The sequence below is a fragment of the Rhinatrema bivittatum genome, chromosome 16 (assembly GCF_901001135.1).
Source record: "Rhinatrema bivittatum chromosome 16, aRhiBiv1.1, whole genome shotgun sequence".
Taxonomy (NCBI): domain Eukaryota; kingdom Metazoa; phylum Chordata; class Amphibia; order Gymnophiona; family Rhinatrematidae; genus Rhinatrema; species Rhinatrema bivittatum.
In genome coordinates, this window is record NC_042630.1 from 10,196,892 (window position 1) to 10,214,533 (window position 17,642).

The 17,642-nt window shown below is 43.7% G+C and overlaps 1 protein-coding gene across 3 annotated transcripts in view; it reads left to right on the forward strand.

The window, feature by feature from the left end:
• The window catches only part of LOC115078221 (von Willebrand factor A domain-containing protein 5A-like), a 59,511-nt gene that overhangs the window by 33,899 nt on the left and 7,970 nt on the right, over positions 1–17,642 (forward strand). For all 3 annotated transcript variants that reach the window (XM_029580991.1, XM_029580990.1, XM_029580992.1), the window contains exons 4-9: positions 163–385; positions 816–988; positions 1,211–1,325; positions 3,234–3,418; positions 3,631–3,719; positions 17,111–17,255. In XM_029580991.1, coding sequence (XP_029436851.1) covers positions 163–385; positions 816–988; positions 1,211–1,325; positions 3,234–3,418; positions 3,631–3,719; positions 17,111–17,255 — 930 coding nt within the window. The remainder of the gene's footprint in view (positions 1–162; positions 386–815; positions 989–1,210; positions 1,326–3,233; positions 3,419–3,630; positions 3,720–17,110; positions 17,256–17,642) is intronic.

The window sequence follows — 17,642 nt, forward strand, 5'->3', positions numbered from 1 at the left end:
ACAACTCCCAGCCTGTGATGGATCGCAGCCCAGATCCTTAGATCGGCCTCAGCCGGTCCCCACTTTGAACATTTTTATAGAAATGTAATTCTGTGGGGGAGGGGATTAGGAGAGGTGAGCTCCCATCGGGTGACACTCTTGTGTTTTCTTCCCACCCCCTAGGCCCATCAGACCTACGAGGACGCCCTCGCCCAGGGGCAGGAGGCCTTCCTGCTGGAGGAGGACGAGAGCTCCGGCGACATCTTCAGCTGCAGCGTGGGGAACCTGCCCCCGGGCCAGGAGGCCGCAGTCACGCTGGCTTTCGTCCGGGAGCTGCCCGTGGAGGCTGACGGGGCAGTGCGCTTCGTGCTGCCGGCGGTGCTGAACCCCAGGTACACCCCCCAAGGTAAGAGGGAACATTGCACGTGCACAGATGCCCCCACGCGGTCACACTCTCTGTGCCTTCCTTACGCCTGCCCCGCACGCTGTGACTCGGGAGCCGTGGGCTGACCGTGGTCAGCTGGTTCAGGAAGACATTTCCTGTGCTGTGAGTCACGGATAGGAGAGGGTGCGTGTGCGTGTGCGTGTGTGTGTGCATGCACTCGGGAGCATACGCAGGCTTGTCACGAGTTATCCTGGCTCTCGTATTTTGTTTGATGCTAAAGCTGATAATAAAGTTCAAGGTCCCCTCTGTGAGCGGAGGAGTGTCGCTGCTCATCTCCTGAGCGTTTAACCCCTAGGCTGCTGGGCGATTTCTCTTTACCATGACTGGAGGTGTGCCGGGGCTCAGCACGGCTGGGATATCCCTTTCCTGTATTTCTTTTTTTGTTTTGCAGATGTGGGAACAGCAAACGTGACCGCAGGCATCCCTCGGGCCCCTAAGGAGACCCTCCCGTACACGCTGCAGCTGTCGGCGAGCCTCCAGTCTCCGTATCGCATCTCCCGGGTGCAGTGTAACTGCAGCCTCACCCCCCTGCAGTACACGAAGGATGACAAGAGCACAGCCCAGGTACGGGGGCCAAAGGTGTCCCTCTCCCACCCACCCCCAACTCAGCCTCCATAGATTCTGCCTCCCCTCCTTCCTCCTCATTCATCTGTGTTGTAACCGCCTCCCTACGCTGTCCCCTCCCACCCCTTCCCGGGGAAGTCCTATTCCTGTGCCATTCGTCACCAATAGTTTTCTTCAGTCTCTCTGCCCCCTTTTCACCTCCCTCCCCTCCGTCTCTCTCAGGTCTCCCTGGGCTCTGGGCACCAGTTTGATCGCGACGTGGAGCTGCTGATTTACTACGAGGAGGCGAACAAACCCAGCGTCTGTGTGGAGGCGGGGCTACCCAGCGCCGAGGCAGGTCAGCCAATCCGCAGCCGGCTCTCTGCGTGTCCCCCAGACTAGGGCTCCGCCTCCATCCTGCATCACCAGCCCCCCCCCTCTCCCGCAGAGGCAGCTGTGTGGTCTCTGGGGAAGGGGTTTCTGTGCTTTCTTACCTCAGCTCCCTTTTTTTTAAATCAGTAACTGATCCCCATGCCATATGGAAATCAAGGTGATACTATCCCAGTAAAGCGAGGGGAGACCCTCCTGCCCCCCGACTCTGCCATGATAATTCCTGAAACCAGCAGGGGCTGAAACAGAAAATGCATAATTATGGTGGTTAAAATCACCCCTTCCCAAGCTGTGCAGGTGCAGACTACAGGCTTGGGTGCTGCATTTAAACCAGATTTCTGTACAGGGCATCCTCAAGTCCTTTGACACCCGAAGCCGAAAATCAGAATCCAAGTGAATCGAAATTATTGTTAGTGATGAAGTTGAATCTATAAAAAAAAAATGATGGAGAGTTGGAATGATGGAGGTCATCGGAGGTGCATGATTTCCTGTAAGTGAATTGTTGTTGAGGGGCTTGATTGCTGTTTCTTTGTGTCAGCGAGATGGTGGTCGAGATTAGGGCGTGGTCTGACCAGGGTACTGGTTCGCAGACCGGTTGTGTAGAGTTAGAGATGCCTGAGTTAATGAAGATGAGGTCTAAGGTATGACCTGCTCTGTGGGTGGGTTTCTTGATAATCTGCTTGAAGCCTAAGGCTGACATGGCGGTAAGGAGTGTTTCGCCGTTGGTAGAAAGAGAGGGGTCATCTACATGTAAGTTGAAGTCTCCAAGTATTATTGCTGGGGAATCCAAATTTAGGTAAGAGGCTGATAGTTCTAGAAAGGGTGATGCATCCGAGTCAAGAAGGCGTGGGGGGCATAGACAAGAAGGATTTGAAGATCGTCTGATTTGAAGAGGCCTGTTTCAAGTTTGGTAGGTGAGTTGACTGGGTATTGAGTGAGATTCAGATCTTTTTTGGCAGCAAGAAGTATACCCCCTCCTCTTCTTTTCTGTCGGGGAATAGAAAAGAAATTGTAGGTATGCGTTGGTAATTGATTAATTAGTGCAGTGTCTGTAGGTTTGAGCCAAGTTTCAGTTATGGCGCAGAGGTCTGGGTTTGCATCAAGAAGAAGGTCGTTGAGTATAAGGGTTTTCTTGGTGAGGGATTGGGCGTTAAATAGAAGTAGAGAGACTAGAGTTAGGCCTAGCAATTGAGTAGTGGGGGAGACCATGATGGGAATGAGGGCTTTGTTAGGGGTGTGGTCGGGTAGTCATGAGAGGTTTACCAGTAAAAATGGTCCTCCTATGATGGAGAGTTGGAATAGGGAGACCTATTCCAACTCTCCATCATTCCAACTCTCCATCATTCCAACTCACGAATGCCGGTATAGAAAAAACTAAAATAAATAAAAATAAAATAAGTTGGAAACTTGCGAGCTTGGTGTTTCCTCTCTCTTGGAAATCTGGAGGCAGCCCCTGTTCACCCGGTGCATCTTTCATTGAGGGAAGGGTGGGGTGCGTTCCATGGATAGATCTGAATGAAATTGGGTAGGAAAACTGAAATCTCCATGAGCCTCTCTCCCATGCAGTTCATGAGGAGCGCGCCCTGTGCCGCTGGGCAGACAGACGAGTGAAATCGGAGGGACTGGGGATACAGAGCCACAGGCATAATAACCTTTAAACACATTGAGCCTGCACATTGTCTCCTCCGGTGCTGTCCACACTGCTGGATCTGTCTGAACAGAAACATGGCGGCAGAGGACACCCATACGGCCCCTCCTGCCTTCCCAGCCACAGAACTGCTGAGCTCTGCACATCCCAGCTGCAATTATACATTTTTACTCTCTCTGCTTCCATGACACTCTCTGTCTCTGTGCCTCTCGCTGCTCCTTCCGGAAGGTTCCCTGATGTCGGAGACGACCGCGATGCTGAGTTTCTACCCAAGTTTCCCCGAGGCCGAGGAGCAGTCTCAGTGCAGGGAGTTCATCTTCCTCATGGATCGTTCCGGAAGCATGGAGAGCCGGATGGACAGAGGCGACTGGGACGGCCAAAAATCCTCACCCATGCGCATCGACAGCGCCAAGGTAGCCACGCGGTCTCGCCCCGCTCTCCTGGGGGTCACTGTGACGTCTCCGTTGTACTTCTCTGTCTCTGGGCTGCAGGTCTGTCGTCTTTCCAGCAGACTGTCTCCCTCCCGTCTCTGTCACCTCGTGCTGGAAAGTGCTTATCTTTACCGACTGTCTCCTGGAGACTTTCTCTCCACACCCAGGCTGTCTCACGTCTGCCTCTCTTTCAGGAGACGCTCCTGCTGCTGCTGAAGAGTTTACCCCTCGGGTGTTACTTCAACATCTTTGGTTTCGGATCTCGCTTTGACTCCTTCTTCCCGTGAGTGTCCTGGTGGGGGTGGGGTGGGGGGGGGGATGGGGCAGAGGGAGGGAGGTGGACGGGGTGGGAGTCGGAGAGACGGAGGACTGCCCGGGTGATGTGGGTCCTGGGCCTCTGGGAGTCATTTGTTACCTTCCTGTGAGTTTGCCCCCGTGACGAAGCCAGAGATGGCAGATAAGACGCTGCTGTACCGGGGGGGTGGGGGGGGTTTCGTTCTCCCCACACCCCCCACCTTAGGAGGCAGCATTCCCTACACAAAGAAACATTTTCCCGGAGGTTAGAGCAAGATAAATTTCTCTCTAAATACGCTCAGAACAGAACACATAGGAGCAGATGCACCAAGCGTTTATCCCATAGACACAAACTGGGGAAACCCTTTATTTATTTATATATTTATTTTATTTGACATTTTTAGATACCGGCATTCGTTAGGAACATCCCATCGGTTTCCATAGAACTAGTAAGACTTAAAAACTGACAACGCCCGACTCAGGCCGAGTTTCGCCCTATATCAAGAGGGCTGCATCAGGGGCTACAATACATAAATAAATACATAAATAATAATAAATAAACAAATTAAATTAAATTAAAAACATTACAAATGACATATAAAATGGTAACATGGAAAATGAGAACATAGACTATATGAGCATACCTTTGTAATATCAAATCATATTTATATTGGTACAGATGGAGTGTGATGAATTGCATCAAAATGGTCTGGAAGATGTGAAAAAATATATCAAATATTATTAAACAGGTCAAGTTGTGGAAACAATTAAAGAATTAGTGAATCTTGAAGAGAAAGGTAAAACTAATGAAAGGAAAAAGTATATTTTATATTACCTTCGTGTAGAATTGTATTTTGAACAATGTGTTGGAATTACTGTTGTTCTTTATAATCACATAAAGCTGCATACTATATTAAAACTGTCAAAAAAAAAAAAAAAAATCAATCAATCAATCAAATAAAATAAAATGAAACAAATTGTAACGTGTTGTGATGAAGATATCTATAAATAACTACACTAAACAAATGACACCAGTACCAAAATGCTGACATAGCCTATTCAAATGAAATATATACCATCTTGATTTACACTGGCTTGAATGTGAACTCCGAGATTTGTATACATACTCAGTACTTTATCTGGAGTGACTCATAATTAAGATGTGATCTTAAAACAGCACCGCTTGTATAAAATCAAAATGCATTAATAGGCCATTGCTGTGCGGTAGACATCGCATCGATAAGACTATATTATGGGATGTAATAAACTAGTGAACACAAGCTACTAACTCAAGTATAAACAAACCACCGCTACTTAAGAGTATCAATAAACGAATCTTAAAAAGCTCACTTATAACTTTTATGAAAAATCGTAATAAAATGTATCTCGGCCAAAAGTTACAAATATATCCAGATATTGTTAAAGACACGCAGATCCGGAGGAAAGCCTTCGTAGAATTAAGTCAGGAAGCCAGAAAGTTAGGTGCACAGGTAAATGTCAGGTACCCATGTAAGTGTTTAATGTTATATAAAGGGAAGAGGTTTGTCTATTTTGAACCTGAGTTAATGAAGAATTTTTTGGAGAGCCTAAAGAAAGAACTAGTAACTCATGACCAATCTGGTGATTAAACATTATGGCTGTACTGTTTCTCCTGATTATGTATAATGATTGATTAATATGTTATGTTCCATTATTCAATTCAGATTCTTCGTATTCCTTATAACTGTTTGGTGTAAGATTATACGGGCCAATCCTGTATCGTGCGGTAGGAAGAGCTGCGTTAGTGCCTACGGCACCCGCAGTTACCGCCCGCACAGAGCAGCTCACCTACCGCGCGATCCTGAAGCCTAATTATATGTAAATGTAAGCCGCGTCCGAAAAGCCTTAGTCCCGCGCAAACCAGGATACTGGATAGAGCGCCTATACAGGATCCTGGGTGCGCGGGCCTAAGGCTTCACGCCACGCTGGTATCTGTCATTTCAAATGTCATTTGAAATGACAGATACCAGGAAGCAACGGCGGCGACAGCGCAGAAGCAACGGCGAAAGGACTTTTCAGTGTCCCCCCTCCTCTCGGAGCAGGGCGCGAAAAGCTGCCTTGCTCCGGGAGGAAGGGGGACACTGACAGCGACGAAGCTTTCCCCCAGCCCGGACACCGGCGAAGCCAGAAGACAGCGGCGGAGAAACGGCGAAACGACTGTCAGTGTCCCCCCTCCTCTCGGAGCAGGGCGCGAAAAGCCGCCTTGCTCCGGGAGGAGGGGGGACACTGACAGCGGCAAAACTTTCCCCCAGCCCGGACACCGGCAAAACTTACAATTTTGCAGCCATGAGCCACGAGCAGGAAGGCGAAGATCTGGCTCCGATAGCTCCTCCCGACAAGATGGCCGCCTGCACGGGGAAAGAGTACAATTGGCCGCTCAAGACGTGATGTCGTGACGTCACGTCTTCAGCGGCCAATTGCACGCTTTCCCCGTGCAGGCGGCCATCTTGTCGGGAGGAGCTAAGGCAGGCCAGATCGTGTTCGTGCTCGTGGCTGCAAAAAAGTAAGTTTTTTGCCGGTGTCCAGGCTGGGGGAAAGTTTTGCCGCTGTCAGTGTCCCCCCTCCTCCCGGAGCAAGGCGGCTTTTCCGCCCTGCTCCGAGAGGAGGGGGGACACTGACAGTCGTTTCGCCGTTTCTCCATCGCTGCTTGTGCGCTGTCAGTGTCCCCCCTCCTCCCGGAGCAAGGTGGCTTTTCGCGCCCTGCTCCGAGAGGAGGGGGGACACTGACAGTCGTTTCGCCGTTTCTCCGCCGCTATCTTCTGGCTTCGCCGGTGTCCGGGCTGGGGGAAAGCTTCGCCGCTGTCAGTGTCCCCCCTCCTCCCGGAGCAAGGCGGCTTTTCGCGCCCTGCTCCGGGAGGGGGGAGAAGAGACAAGCGGCGAAACAACTTACTTGCACGGGGGAAAGCGGTCTCCGTGGCAGCCCCAGTCCTCTCCCCTCCTCCCGAAGCCAAAAAAAAAAAAAAAAGCTTTTTTTTTTGGCTTCGGGAGCAGGGGAGAGGACTGGGGCTGCCACGGAGACCGGCACCCATGATCGCGGCCGGGGCAGGTGAGCGGGGGCTGGGGGAAAGCTTGCCACCTACCCTGACCCCTGCCTCTACCGCCTGGGTCAGGGTAGGCGGTAAGTTTGCAGGTTAAACGCGCGACAAAGCGGCAGGGAAAGGTAGCGTTAGTCGGGGCGCGGGTTACGGGATGCTAGGGGAATAGCTAATTCGCTCGTTGCATGCAATATCGCGCTAATTCGCTCGTTTGCATGCAATATACATGCCGCGGGCGGAAGGGGTTACCCGGGGAATTTAGGACGCGGTAGGAGTAGGTTAAAGGGGATTCGGGATCGCAGGAAGGGCTAACGCGGCCGGAACGTGAGTTAAAAGCGGCTTAGGAGCAGGGTAAACGCAGCCGCACTTTACAGGATTGGCCCGATAGTTTGCAACTATGGATGTAAACTTTATTTTGCATTATAAATTTGGAAAATTGATAAATAAAAAATTAAAAAAAAAAAAAAAGCTCACTTATACCTCTCTCAACCTGCATATATAATGTGAAAGAGAAAACTCACCCATTCATTTATTAGACAAAAAGTACGCGTCTCTTCACAGTGTAATCGCGGAACAACTCAGAAAGAAGAAATTGACTCAGTGCAGGGATTTAAACGCCGAAAAAACGCGCGAAAAACCGCGTCAATCAACTGAGGGGGGCGTGGCCTCAAATGCCCCGTATGTGACAACTAAAAAAAAGATAGGCACGTAAATCTCATAAAAGGGGCGTGAACTAAAATACCCCGTATGTGACAGCTGGCAAAATAGCTAAAAAACCTTAGCCAGTTAGATGTTTAAGGTTACTTACTCATAAGACCTAAAACGCATTTTAAAAAAATAAATATGCACAAACTAAAATCGTCACTGTCCATAAAATAAATAAAGAAACATGAATTAAAAAAAATATTATTATTTTTTTTAATTTAAAAATTTTTTTTTTTTTTAAATTTTATAAAGAAACATGAATTTAAACTGTCACAAACTAATAAGAAGTTTTATAAACAACTTAAGGGAGTAGCCATGGGGTCTCCTATGGCTCCGTCGATAGCTAATTTATATGTAGCAAAATTTGAAGAATTATTTTTAATCAATCACGTTTTTAAAGATAATATACTTTTTTGGAAACGGTATATTGATGATGGTTTTTTTTTAATTTGGAAGGGCAGTAGTGATCTTTTACATGGTTTTCATTCATGGTTGAATACCTGTGATTCTAATTTGAAATTTACCTTAGCTTTTAATTCTAGCTGTATTTCATTTTTAGATGTTTTAGTATATTTTAAGGATGGTTATTTTTCAACAGACCTTTTTAGAAAACCAACAGACACAAACAAATTACTACACTATGAAAGTTATCATAATAAATCCTTACAACGCAATTTGCCTTACTCTCAATTTTTAAGATTGAAGCGCCTGTGTGGTGACGAGCAAACATTTTATGAAAGATCAATAGAGATGACAGATAGATTTTTGGAAAAATCTTACCCAAAGAAATATATTTTGGAGGGGTTTAACAAAGCTGCCAAACAGGATAGAAAGGATCTATTACAAACCAAAGTTAAAAAGAGTAAAGTTACCAATAAGGGCCCTGACCTTGGCGGTCAGAGTAACAGATAAGTATGAGAAAAATAAGTGTGAAAGCTTGCTGGGCAGACTGGATGGGCCGTTTGGTCTTCTTCTGCCGTCACTTCTATGTTTCTATGTTTCATTGTCTGCCCGATCACTTTTACTCACATGTCTTTTCAAATTACTAAAATATTTAAAAAGTATTGGTCGATTTTACAAATTTTACCACATTTTAAAGACAAGAATTTGATGATAGCAAACAAAAGAGAAAAGAATATTAAGGAACACATTTCATCATCAGCTTTACCAGAAAACAGTTTGAAAGATATAAGACCTCCGGGCCATCGGCCATGTGGCCATTGCTCTGTATGTAATGTCAATATGAAAACAACTGTTTTAGATATTCCAGGTAGAAATAAAGTGTTTAAACTCAATAAATTCACCAACTGCAAAAGTAAAGGAGTTATTTATATAGTATTTTGTCCTTGTGGAAAGATGTATATTGGCAAAACTATAAGACAATTCAACAAGAGAATAATAGAACATAAGAGCAGTATTAATAGGAAAATAGAAACAAAACCTTTGGTAGCATACACGTTAGAGAAAAACCACAAATTTGAAAAATATAAATTCTGTGTCTTGCAACAGCCTATGCTTAATTGGAGAGGTGGAGATTTAGACAGTTTATTGTTACAATTAGAACAAAAATACATTTTTGAATTCAACACTGTAGAACCGCATGGTTTAAATTTTGATGTTGATTATTCAGTTTTTTTATGAATATGCACATTTTGATCTGGAAGTTTTTTTTTATGTATTTTTTGTTTTATTTTTCTCAGGTCATAGTGTTTTATTTCCTTTGCTTATTTATCTTTTTATTATTTGTACGTAGGTTTTCAATATTATTTATTTGTACATCTTATTTAATCAATTATTTATTATTTTTTATTTTTTATTTGGTATAGTGATTTAACATTTTTATTTCACTAATTTATGTGTTTTATTATTCTTAATTGTTATTAACCACATGATCCAGTAGCTGTTTACACTTATATTTAACAACACATATAGTCGAAGTTATTTGTGCATTTCACTCAGTAATAATGTGGCTCGTTTTCCATTCATTCATTTTATCCATTCATTCCTATCATGCTTTTAATATAGTGCATTGTCACTTCACACATTTCCTCTGTTATTTGTTTGACACAGTGGTCGGCATGATCTACACACAAAATTTTTTTTTTTAATTCATGTTTCTTTATTTTATGGACAGTGACGATTTTAGTTTGTGCATATTTATTTTTTAAAAATGCGTTTTAGGTCTTATGAGTAGTAACCTTAAACATCTAACTGGCTAAGGTTTTTTAGCTATTTTGCCAGCTGTCACATACGGGGTATTTTAGTTCACGCCCCTTTTATGAGATTTACGTGCCTATCTTTTTTTTAGTTGTCACATACGGGGCATTCGAGGCCACGCCCCCCTCAGTTGATTGATTGCGGTTTTTCGCGTGTTTTTTCGGCGTTTAAATCCCTGCACTGAGTCAATTTCTTCTTTCTGAGTTGTTCCGCGATTACACTGTGAAGAGACGCGTACTTTTTGTCTAATAAATGAATGGGTGAGTTTTCTCTTTCACATTATATATGCAGGTTGAGAGAGGTATAAGTGAGCTTTTTAAGATTCGTTTATTGATACTCTTAAGTAGCGGTGGTTTGTTTATACTTGAGTTAGTAGCTTGTGTTCACTAGTTTATTACATCCCATAATATAGTCTTATCGATGCGATGTCTACTGCACAGCAATGGCCTATTAATGCATTTTGATTTTATACAAGCGGTGCTGTTTTAAGATCGCATCTTAATTATGAGTCACTCCAGATAAAGTACCGAGTATGTATACAAATCTCGGAGTTCACATTCAAGCCAATGTAAATCAAGATGGTATATATTTCATTTGAATAGGCTATGTCAGCATTTTGGTACTGGTGTCATTTGTTTAGTGTAGTTATTTATAGATATCTTCATCACAACACGTTACAATTTGTTTCATTTTATTTTATTTGATTTATTTGATTTATTTATTTGATTTATTTATTTATTTTTTGACAGTTTTAATATAGTATGCAGCTTTATGTGATTATAAAGAACAACAGTAATTCCAACACATTGTTCAAAATACATTTCTACACGAAGGTAATATAAAATATACTTTTTCCTTTCATTAGTTTTACTTTTCTCTTCAAGATTCACTAATTCTTTAATTGTTTCCACACCTTGACCTGTTTAATAATATTTGATATATTTTTTCACATCTTCCAGACCATTTTGATGCAATTCATCACACTCCATCTGTACCAATATAAATATGATTTGATATTACAAAGGTATGCTCATATAGTCTATGTTCTCATTTTCCATGTTACCATTTTATATGTCATTTGTAATGTTTTTAATGTTTTTTAATTTTCTAATTTAATTTGTTTATTTATTATTATTTATGTATTTATTTGTATTGTAGCCCCTGATGCAGCCCTCTTGATATAGGGCGAAACTCGGCCTGAGTCAGGGGTTGTCAGTTTTTAAGTCTTCAATAAAGGATCATATTTTGGACATATTGGCTTCTAATCCACATTTTGTTGCCTCCTCGGCTTTGTTAGATAGCCTTCCTTGTTGCTTTCTCAACACATAGATCTAGTAATGCAGCGTAACAGAGCTTTACAATGAACAAGTTTGAAACGGGGGGGGGGGGGGGAGAGGTATTTAAAACTATGACATGGAGATTATAACAGATGAACAACAAGTTATTGAAACTATAAGGGAGGGGAAAATGGAAGGCAGAAGCAAATTGGGAATGATATAAAAGGCGATTCGGGATAGTCACATCAATCAATCACAGGGAGTTAATGGGATAAGCAAGTCGTAATAATTATAAAGATCATAAAGGTTGCATCCAGCCCATAATAACTTAGAATCGCAGAATAAGGCCCTTCCAGTCTCCCCCAGTTTCATTCCTGGTGCAGTGCCATAGACACCGGTTGAGCTCTGGTTTTGTCTTCACGTCCCCACTGCTAAGGATCTTCTGTGCTTCTCCCAAGCTTTCTTGAAGGCTGTTGCTGCTCTTTATATAAAAACCGAGAATCTGACAGCAGGTCAGGACGCTAAGGCCCATTCACTCTCTGCCCACTCTCATTCTTGGTACAACGCTGCATGTAACGTGGGAGGAACAAGGAGGCACTTCTGCATTTTAGAGGCGGTTCAGTCTAGTCCATGTGTCACGGCTGTGTGATTTGGTAGGTGTGCTGCTTGGGCGTGTGTGTGTGTCGGGGGTGGAAGAGAGCCCCTTATGACAGAGGGAGAGTTAGTGAGAGGGCGAGAACTGTTGAAAGTTGGGTGCACTCGAGCGAAGAGCAGCCATTTTGTTCAGCTCTCAGCTCTGCAAAGGAAAATGGAGAATCCTCCTTTGTCTTCCTTGACACTGCACCATGACGCCAAGGAGTGAATTGCACTGGAGGAATACGGTGCTCGTTCACAGCTCATTCACAGTTATGTGCGTCGCCTTTTCTGACGTCTCTACTGGTGGCTCCGGGGGAAGCCATCTTGATTTCCGGGCTGACCAAAAGGGTCTTTGAATAAACGAACTGGAAGATGAGGAATTAATGGAACACAGTTCAGATTATCTACTTCAGCTTCTGCGGCTTCCTTTCTGTGTACCACTTTTAAATAAAAGCAGGAGTAGTCGGAATTAACTAAAGCATGGAAGTTCCTTCTGAGTATGAAGAGAACAAGTGCGTTGATTTCCATCCCAGAGATTTGATAAGTAAAAGAAATTCTATTGATGCACTGGCTTCTAGGAAGGGTAATGTGCGCAGAGGAATGGTCAATGACACCATGAACTCTGCTACAATTGCATGGGGCTGCAAGAAAGCTGGGATCCACTGCATGGCGGGACCGTGGAAGTTGGATATTTTTGGACAATGGCTTTGCGGATTGTTAGAAAACTGGGTGCCTGCATATGGATGAGAATCTGGATTTTGTTATGGTCTTGTAAGAAAAAGCGAGATGACCAGGCTTAAACTGGCCTACCAGCAGAGGTGGCAGGGGCTAGTGCTTTAACAGATTCTTGGGACCAAGATGGCGGACAGTGGTAGGAATTGGTTTGAAGGATCAGAATAAAGGCATGGGACGGTAGGAAGCTGGTATTGGGTTGCATATGGGTCATTTGCCCAGAGTGGAACTGGGCAGACTGCATGGTCCAATTTAAGCATTTTCTACCATCATTTACGAAGCACGTTCCCACTCACGTCCTGTCGCTTCCTGGTTCCCCCACCCTCTTTCCATGAAAAAATATTTTCTAATCTTGCTCCTAAGTCTGCCCTTTTGGAGCTTCATACTGTGGCCTCTTGTTCTAGAGCCTTCTTTGCTCTGGAGATGGTTTTGCTTGTTGTGTATTACCTATGCCACCACCTCTGGGAAGGCCATTCCATAAATCCACCGCCTTTTCGTTAAGAAATATTTTCTAATGTTTTTCCTACCTCCTTGGAACCTCCCAGGAAACAAATGCTTTTTTTTATTTTAATGGAAAGGAAGTTCTAGAGCAAAAGATCATGTTATGAGGCTCAAAGAAAGCAGGCGCAGGAGAATCATCAGGAGACAGTTCATCATGGAGAGAGAGAGAGATGGATGGGTGGAACAGCCTCTCAGCAGAGGTAGGGAAGGCGAAAGTAGCATGCGAATTCCAGAGAGCCTGGGATAAGCACGGACGATGTCGCAGAGACGTGAAGGGAGAGCCAGAGATCCGCTGGGAACTCTGGCACTGTAGCAGGAAGTAAACTGGGCAGATAAGGTGAGCCTTAGGGTCCCTATCTGCCGTCATATTGCGTTTTTTGTTTTTTTTTTTTTATTAGGGGGAGAAAACAAATATTTATTTTAAAATCTAATAGACCACAAATTACAAATAAAATTGAACTAAGCGGTGTATATAAAACATTAAATAGAGCATAAAAACTGATGACATTAACACAACAGTTTTTCCTCAATTTCTGTGCCTGTCAACAAATCGGAATAAGCCTCTGTAAATAAATGTGCCTTCAGTTGCTTTAGAAAAGTTTTTATATCTGTTATTGTCCTCGTTTGACGAGGTAATTCCATTCCACAATTGTGGTCCCGCTAAAGAGAACGCCCTTTAATGAGTCTCGATGTAATGAATTGTTATGGATGTCACATATTAACTCTTCCTCTTGTGAACACAATGAGCGATTTGGTTTGCATAAATTCAAGCCTTGCTTTAAATAATCGGGACTCCCTTCATTAATATCTCTAAAAATTAGGGTTAAAACTTTTGAACTTGACTCTTTGGATGTGAATGAAGAGAAGAAGCATGGGGATGGCTTGCGGGAATGACGGTTACCACCTGGTGATTAATACCCTTATTCAATAAACATACACACGGTTAATGCGACTCCAACATTGCTCTATGCTTCAACGGCAAGATGAAATGTGGGACAAAGGATTTGCATTCACAAATAAGCATGGGATTAACTTGCTTGTTGCAGCGGTTACTACCCCAAACCAATTAAGCCTGATACTTCACTTTGAATACATATACAGCACAGCTCACTGCTTCAACGGCAGGGGGAATGAAGAAAAGAGGATTTACATTAAGAGAACAACCAACTAGCATTGAATTGCATAGTCTGGGTAAACAAATACGCATGGGAGTAGCTTGCTTGTTGAGACGGTTATTACCCCGAACCAAATAAGCCTGATACTTCACTTTGAATACATATACAGCGCAGCTCACTGCTTCAGCAGCAGGGGGAATGAAGTAAAGAGGATTTATATTAAGACAACCAACAAGGACTAAATTGCACAGGCTGGGAAACAAATAAGCGTGGGAGTAGCCTGCTTATTGCGGCAGTTACTACCCCTAAGCAATTAATCATGATACTTCACTTTTATGCACTTCCAGCACTGCTCTCTACATTAATTTCGGGGGTGAAAGAAAATTAGAACCAAAAAGTTACCAATAAGGGCCCTGACCTTGGCGGTCAGAGTAACAGATAAGTATGAGAAAAATAAGTGTGAAAGCTTGCTGGGCAGACTGGATGGGCCGTTTGGTCTTCTGCCATCATTTCTATGTTTCTATGTTTGTCCCACTGGGAGCCAGTGAAGCTTCACCAGAATGGGCCCGTCATGATCTCTTGAGGTTTCCCCGCATTTCCCATAGGCGTTGCTGCGTTTTTGCAGCATTTGCAGTGCCTTTGGCCAAGATTATGGTAAAACCTATAAAACGAGCGTTGCAGTAATCGGTTGCTGACAGCAAGAAAGCTTGCACAGTTGTGCTAAAATCTGGAGCGTCTAGGATAAAACGGAGATGCCTTAGAGATCTTAATTTAAAAAAACCCTTTTTTAATATCTTATTCAAATGAGTGGGATGATGTAAAGTTGGATTAAAAAAAAAACATACTCCCCCCCCCCCCCCCCCTCCCCCCCCAAACAGAAACAACAGATTACAAGTTGTGGTCCTGAAGGATATTATGGTGCCTTCAAACATTATACCTTCTGGTGCATCTAAAATTTCCTTTTGTGCCTGCAGCATTGCTTCTGATTTTCTATTTATTTATTTATTTTTTGTTTACATTAAGCACAAGTTGGTTTGTTTTTTTTGCCATCCAATTCTTAATATCATTTTAGAAATGGTAGCAGGCGTATGACCTTCAGAAGGGCAATAAAACTGCACATTGTCCGCATACAATTTTAAAAAATGGAACACTTTGCGTAACAATTTTACGTATGGGGACTCTATATCTATAGCTATATCTATCTTAAATAATGTCGCTGATACACTACCTACCTTTACTCTCACCAGCTGGATCTATCTTGTCTGTTTTTCACTTGATGTACTCTTCCAGTGAGATAGGATCTCTCAATCACCTTTGCTAATGTAGGAAAGTTGGAGATAGATCTGTAACTTGAACATTGCTTAACGACAGGACATACTCTACCCTTTTTCAGAGCATCAGGCAGTATCTCCTGCAGGAATTGATTAACAATAGTAGTCAATATATCAAAAGACAAGTCTTTACCTGTATAAAATAAACTCGCAGAGCATGGGTCAAGATGGCACTAAGAACGCCTTACTCTGCCTAAAATGTTTATAATCTCTGAGGTTGCAACGTAATCAAACGTATCCCAGCGTACTGTGGGTTGAACAGCATTTTTTATAAACACATCTGTACATAATGCCAGTGTTATTCAGTAACTAAGTTGAAATTTTTGTCACAGAATAATCTGTTGAACTTTGACAGGAAGGCAGATCACCTTCAATGCTAAATCCTCGGTTTAGAACTCAATTTGTGAACCATTTGAAATAGCTCCGCAGGCCTATTAATAGACTGGTTTAAGTTTTTTGTAAAATTTTTTTTTTCAAATTAAAAGCAGCTCTATATACTTTCTGCAAGGATTTAAAAATAGTTTCATTTTCTAACTTCTTTTTTTTTCCCTCCATTTTTCGTTCCACTCGTCGGAAGGCCCCGCTTTTCGCCTTCTGGATCTTTGTCCTACTGTGGTGCTCTCCCATTGGGTCAGCGGTGCTGCTTCTTCTATTGTATCGATTTAATGTTGCGTGGAACGTGTCTACCATCCTCTGTATAGAATCGTATTTAATCTCATTATTTACCGGTACCCACTGGTTACAGAAATTATCGCAATCATTGAGTATTTTGACGCTGTTTCCATAAATCTTCTTGCTGAATCTTTTCTTTCTGCCACTGGCAAGCTACATGTGAAACTTTGATCAGAGTATGATCTGACCAAAGCGTTGTGTCATTACTTAGATTCGAGATTAGAGTTGTATTAGCATAACTTTCTGCCACAATTAGGTGATCAAGTATATGACCATCCCGATGTGTTGGGCTAGATATTATTTGTTTCAGTTGCACCACATTCAATACAGATTGAAATTCGGTAATCATGCTGGGGACATATCTTTTATGAATATTTAAATCACCCAATATAAGGTATAGGTTCCAGCGGCCAAGGTCATATAAGCACTATATTAGCCTCAACTGAAGTTCACAGCTCGAAGCTCAAAGCTCAAGATAAAACCCGAAGGTTAGAAAATGCATATAAAAATAGATGAAAAGTCCCTCCTGTTGCACGTGAAGGAGCTCGCCCATTGCTGGCATCCTTCGCCGGCCGCCCACCAGCATGGCAGGCCCTTTTTAGTAGGTCCTCCTGGCCTCCCAGCGCCGTTGTGGTGGGTGAAGTTAGAGGCGGGACACCCCAGGCTTCTCTCCAGCTGAAGCCAATGCCATTGCCACATTCATCGGCGGCACTCACCGGATAAAGTGCTTGGTGCGCTCACTGAGGTAGGCAACAGAGAGAGGAGGAACGTCAAATTAGCTGGCTTAGCTGCTCTTCCCCGAGCACACGCTTCATTCCCAGCCTAACTCATTATGCCATTGCAAGGAGAGGGATGCTGTTAGTCTGCCAGAAAATTGGACCATGAATCTGGGGGTTCTTTGGGTTTCATCCCAGTTCTGCCGAGCTGACCCATAATGTCCTGTCGCAGGTCCTGTGATACTTTCTCAGAATTTTGGTTTTTTATCGTTCTATCTATTAAAGACGATGCCCCCAGACGGCATGGCTAAGGCTGCCTCAGGGTTTTGATTCTCCTCCTGTTCAATGTGTCGCTTCTGGCCCTCTCTGCTGCCGTTTCTGACCGGTGGTTGTTGATCTGGCAGGAAGAGCGTGGAGTACACCCAAAAAACAATGGACTCTGCCCTGGAGAAAGTGAAGACCATGTCTGCCGACCTGGGAGGCACCGAAATCTTACAACCTCTGAAACACATTTACAAGAAAGCTGGTAAACCGGGGCACCCCCGACAGGTAAGAGTTTGAGGGGAGACGGGACAGCAGTGTTGCTATCACTGGACCCAGTGGAGATTTGTGTGTAAGCCAAAGGCGTAGAGTTTGGAGGTCCCTGATTCTGATCATGACAAGGACACTTTTCATCATGTTGATGCTGGAAGGGAGTAAACCCGTGGCCTTCTCATGCAGTGGGAGGATGTTCTTATGGGCAGAGAGATGGACCCTCCTTGGAGGTGACTTTCTGTGCAGAATATCTACTCTTGAGGCCCGCACGTGTAGCGATGTCACTTCAGACAAAATATTTCAAGAAATTTTATCCAGCAGTCTTTTTATTCTTAAATTGCTGCTGCCCACAGGATGAAATAGTACACGGTCCCCCGACACGTAACCGCGTTTCGCTGTAGT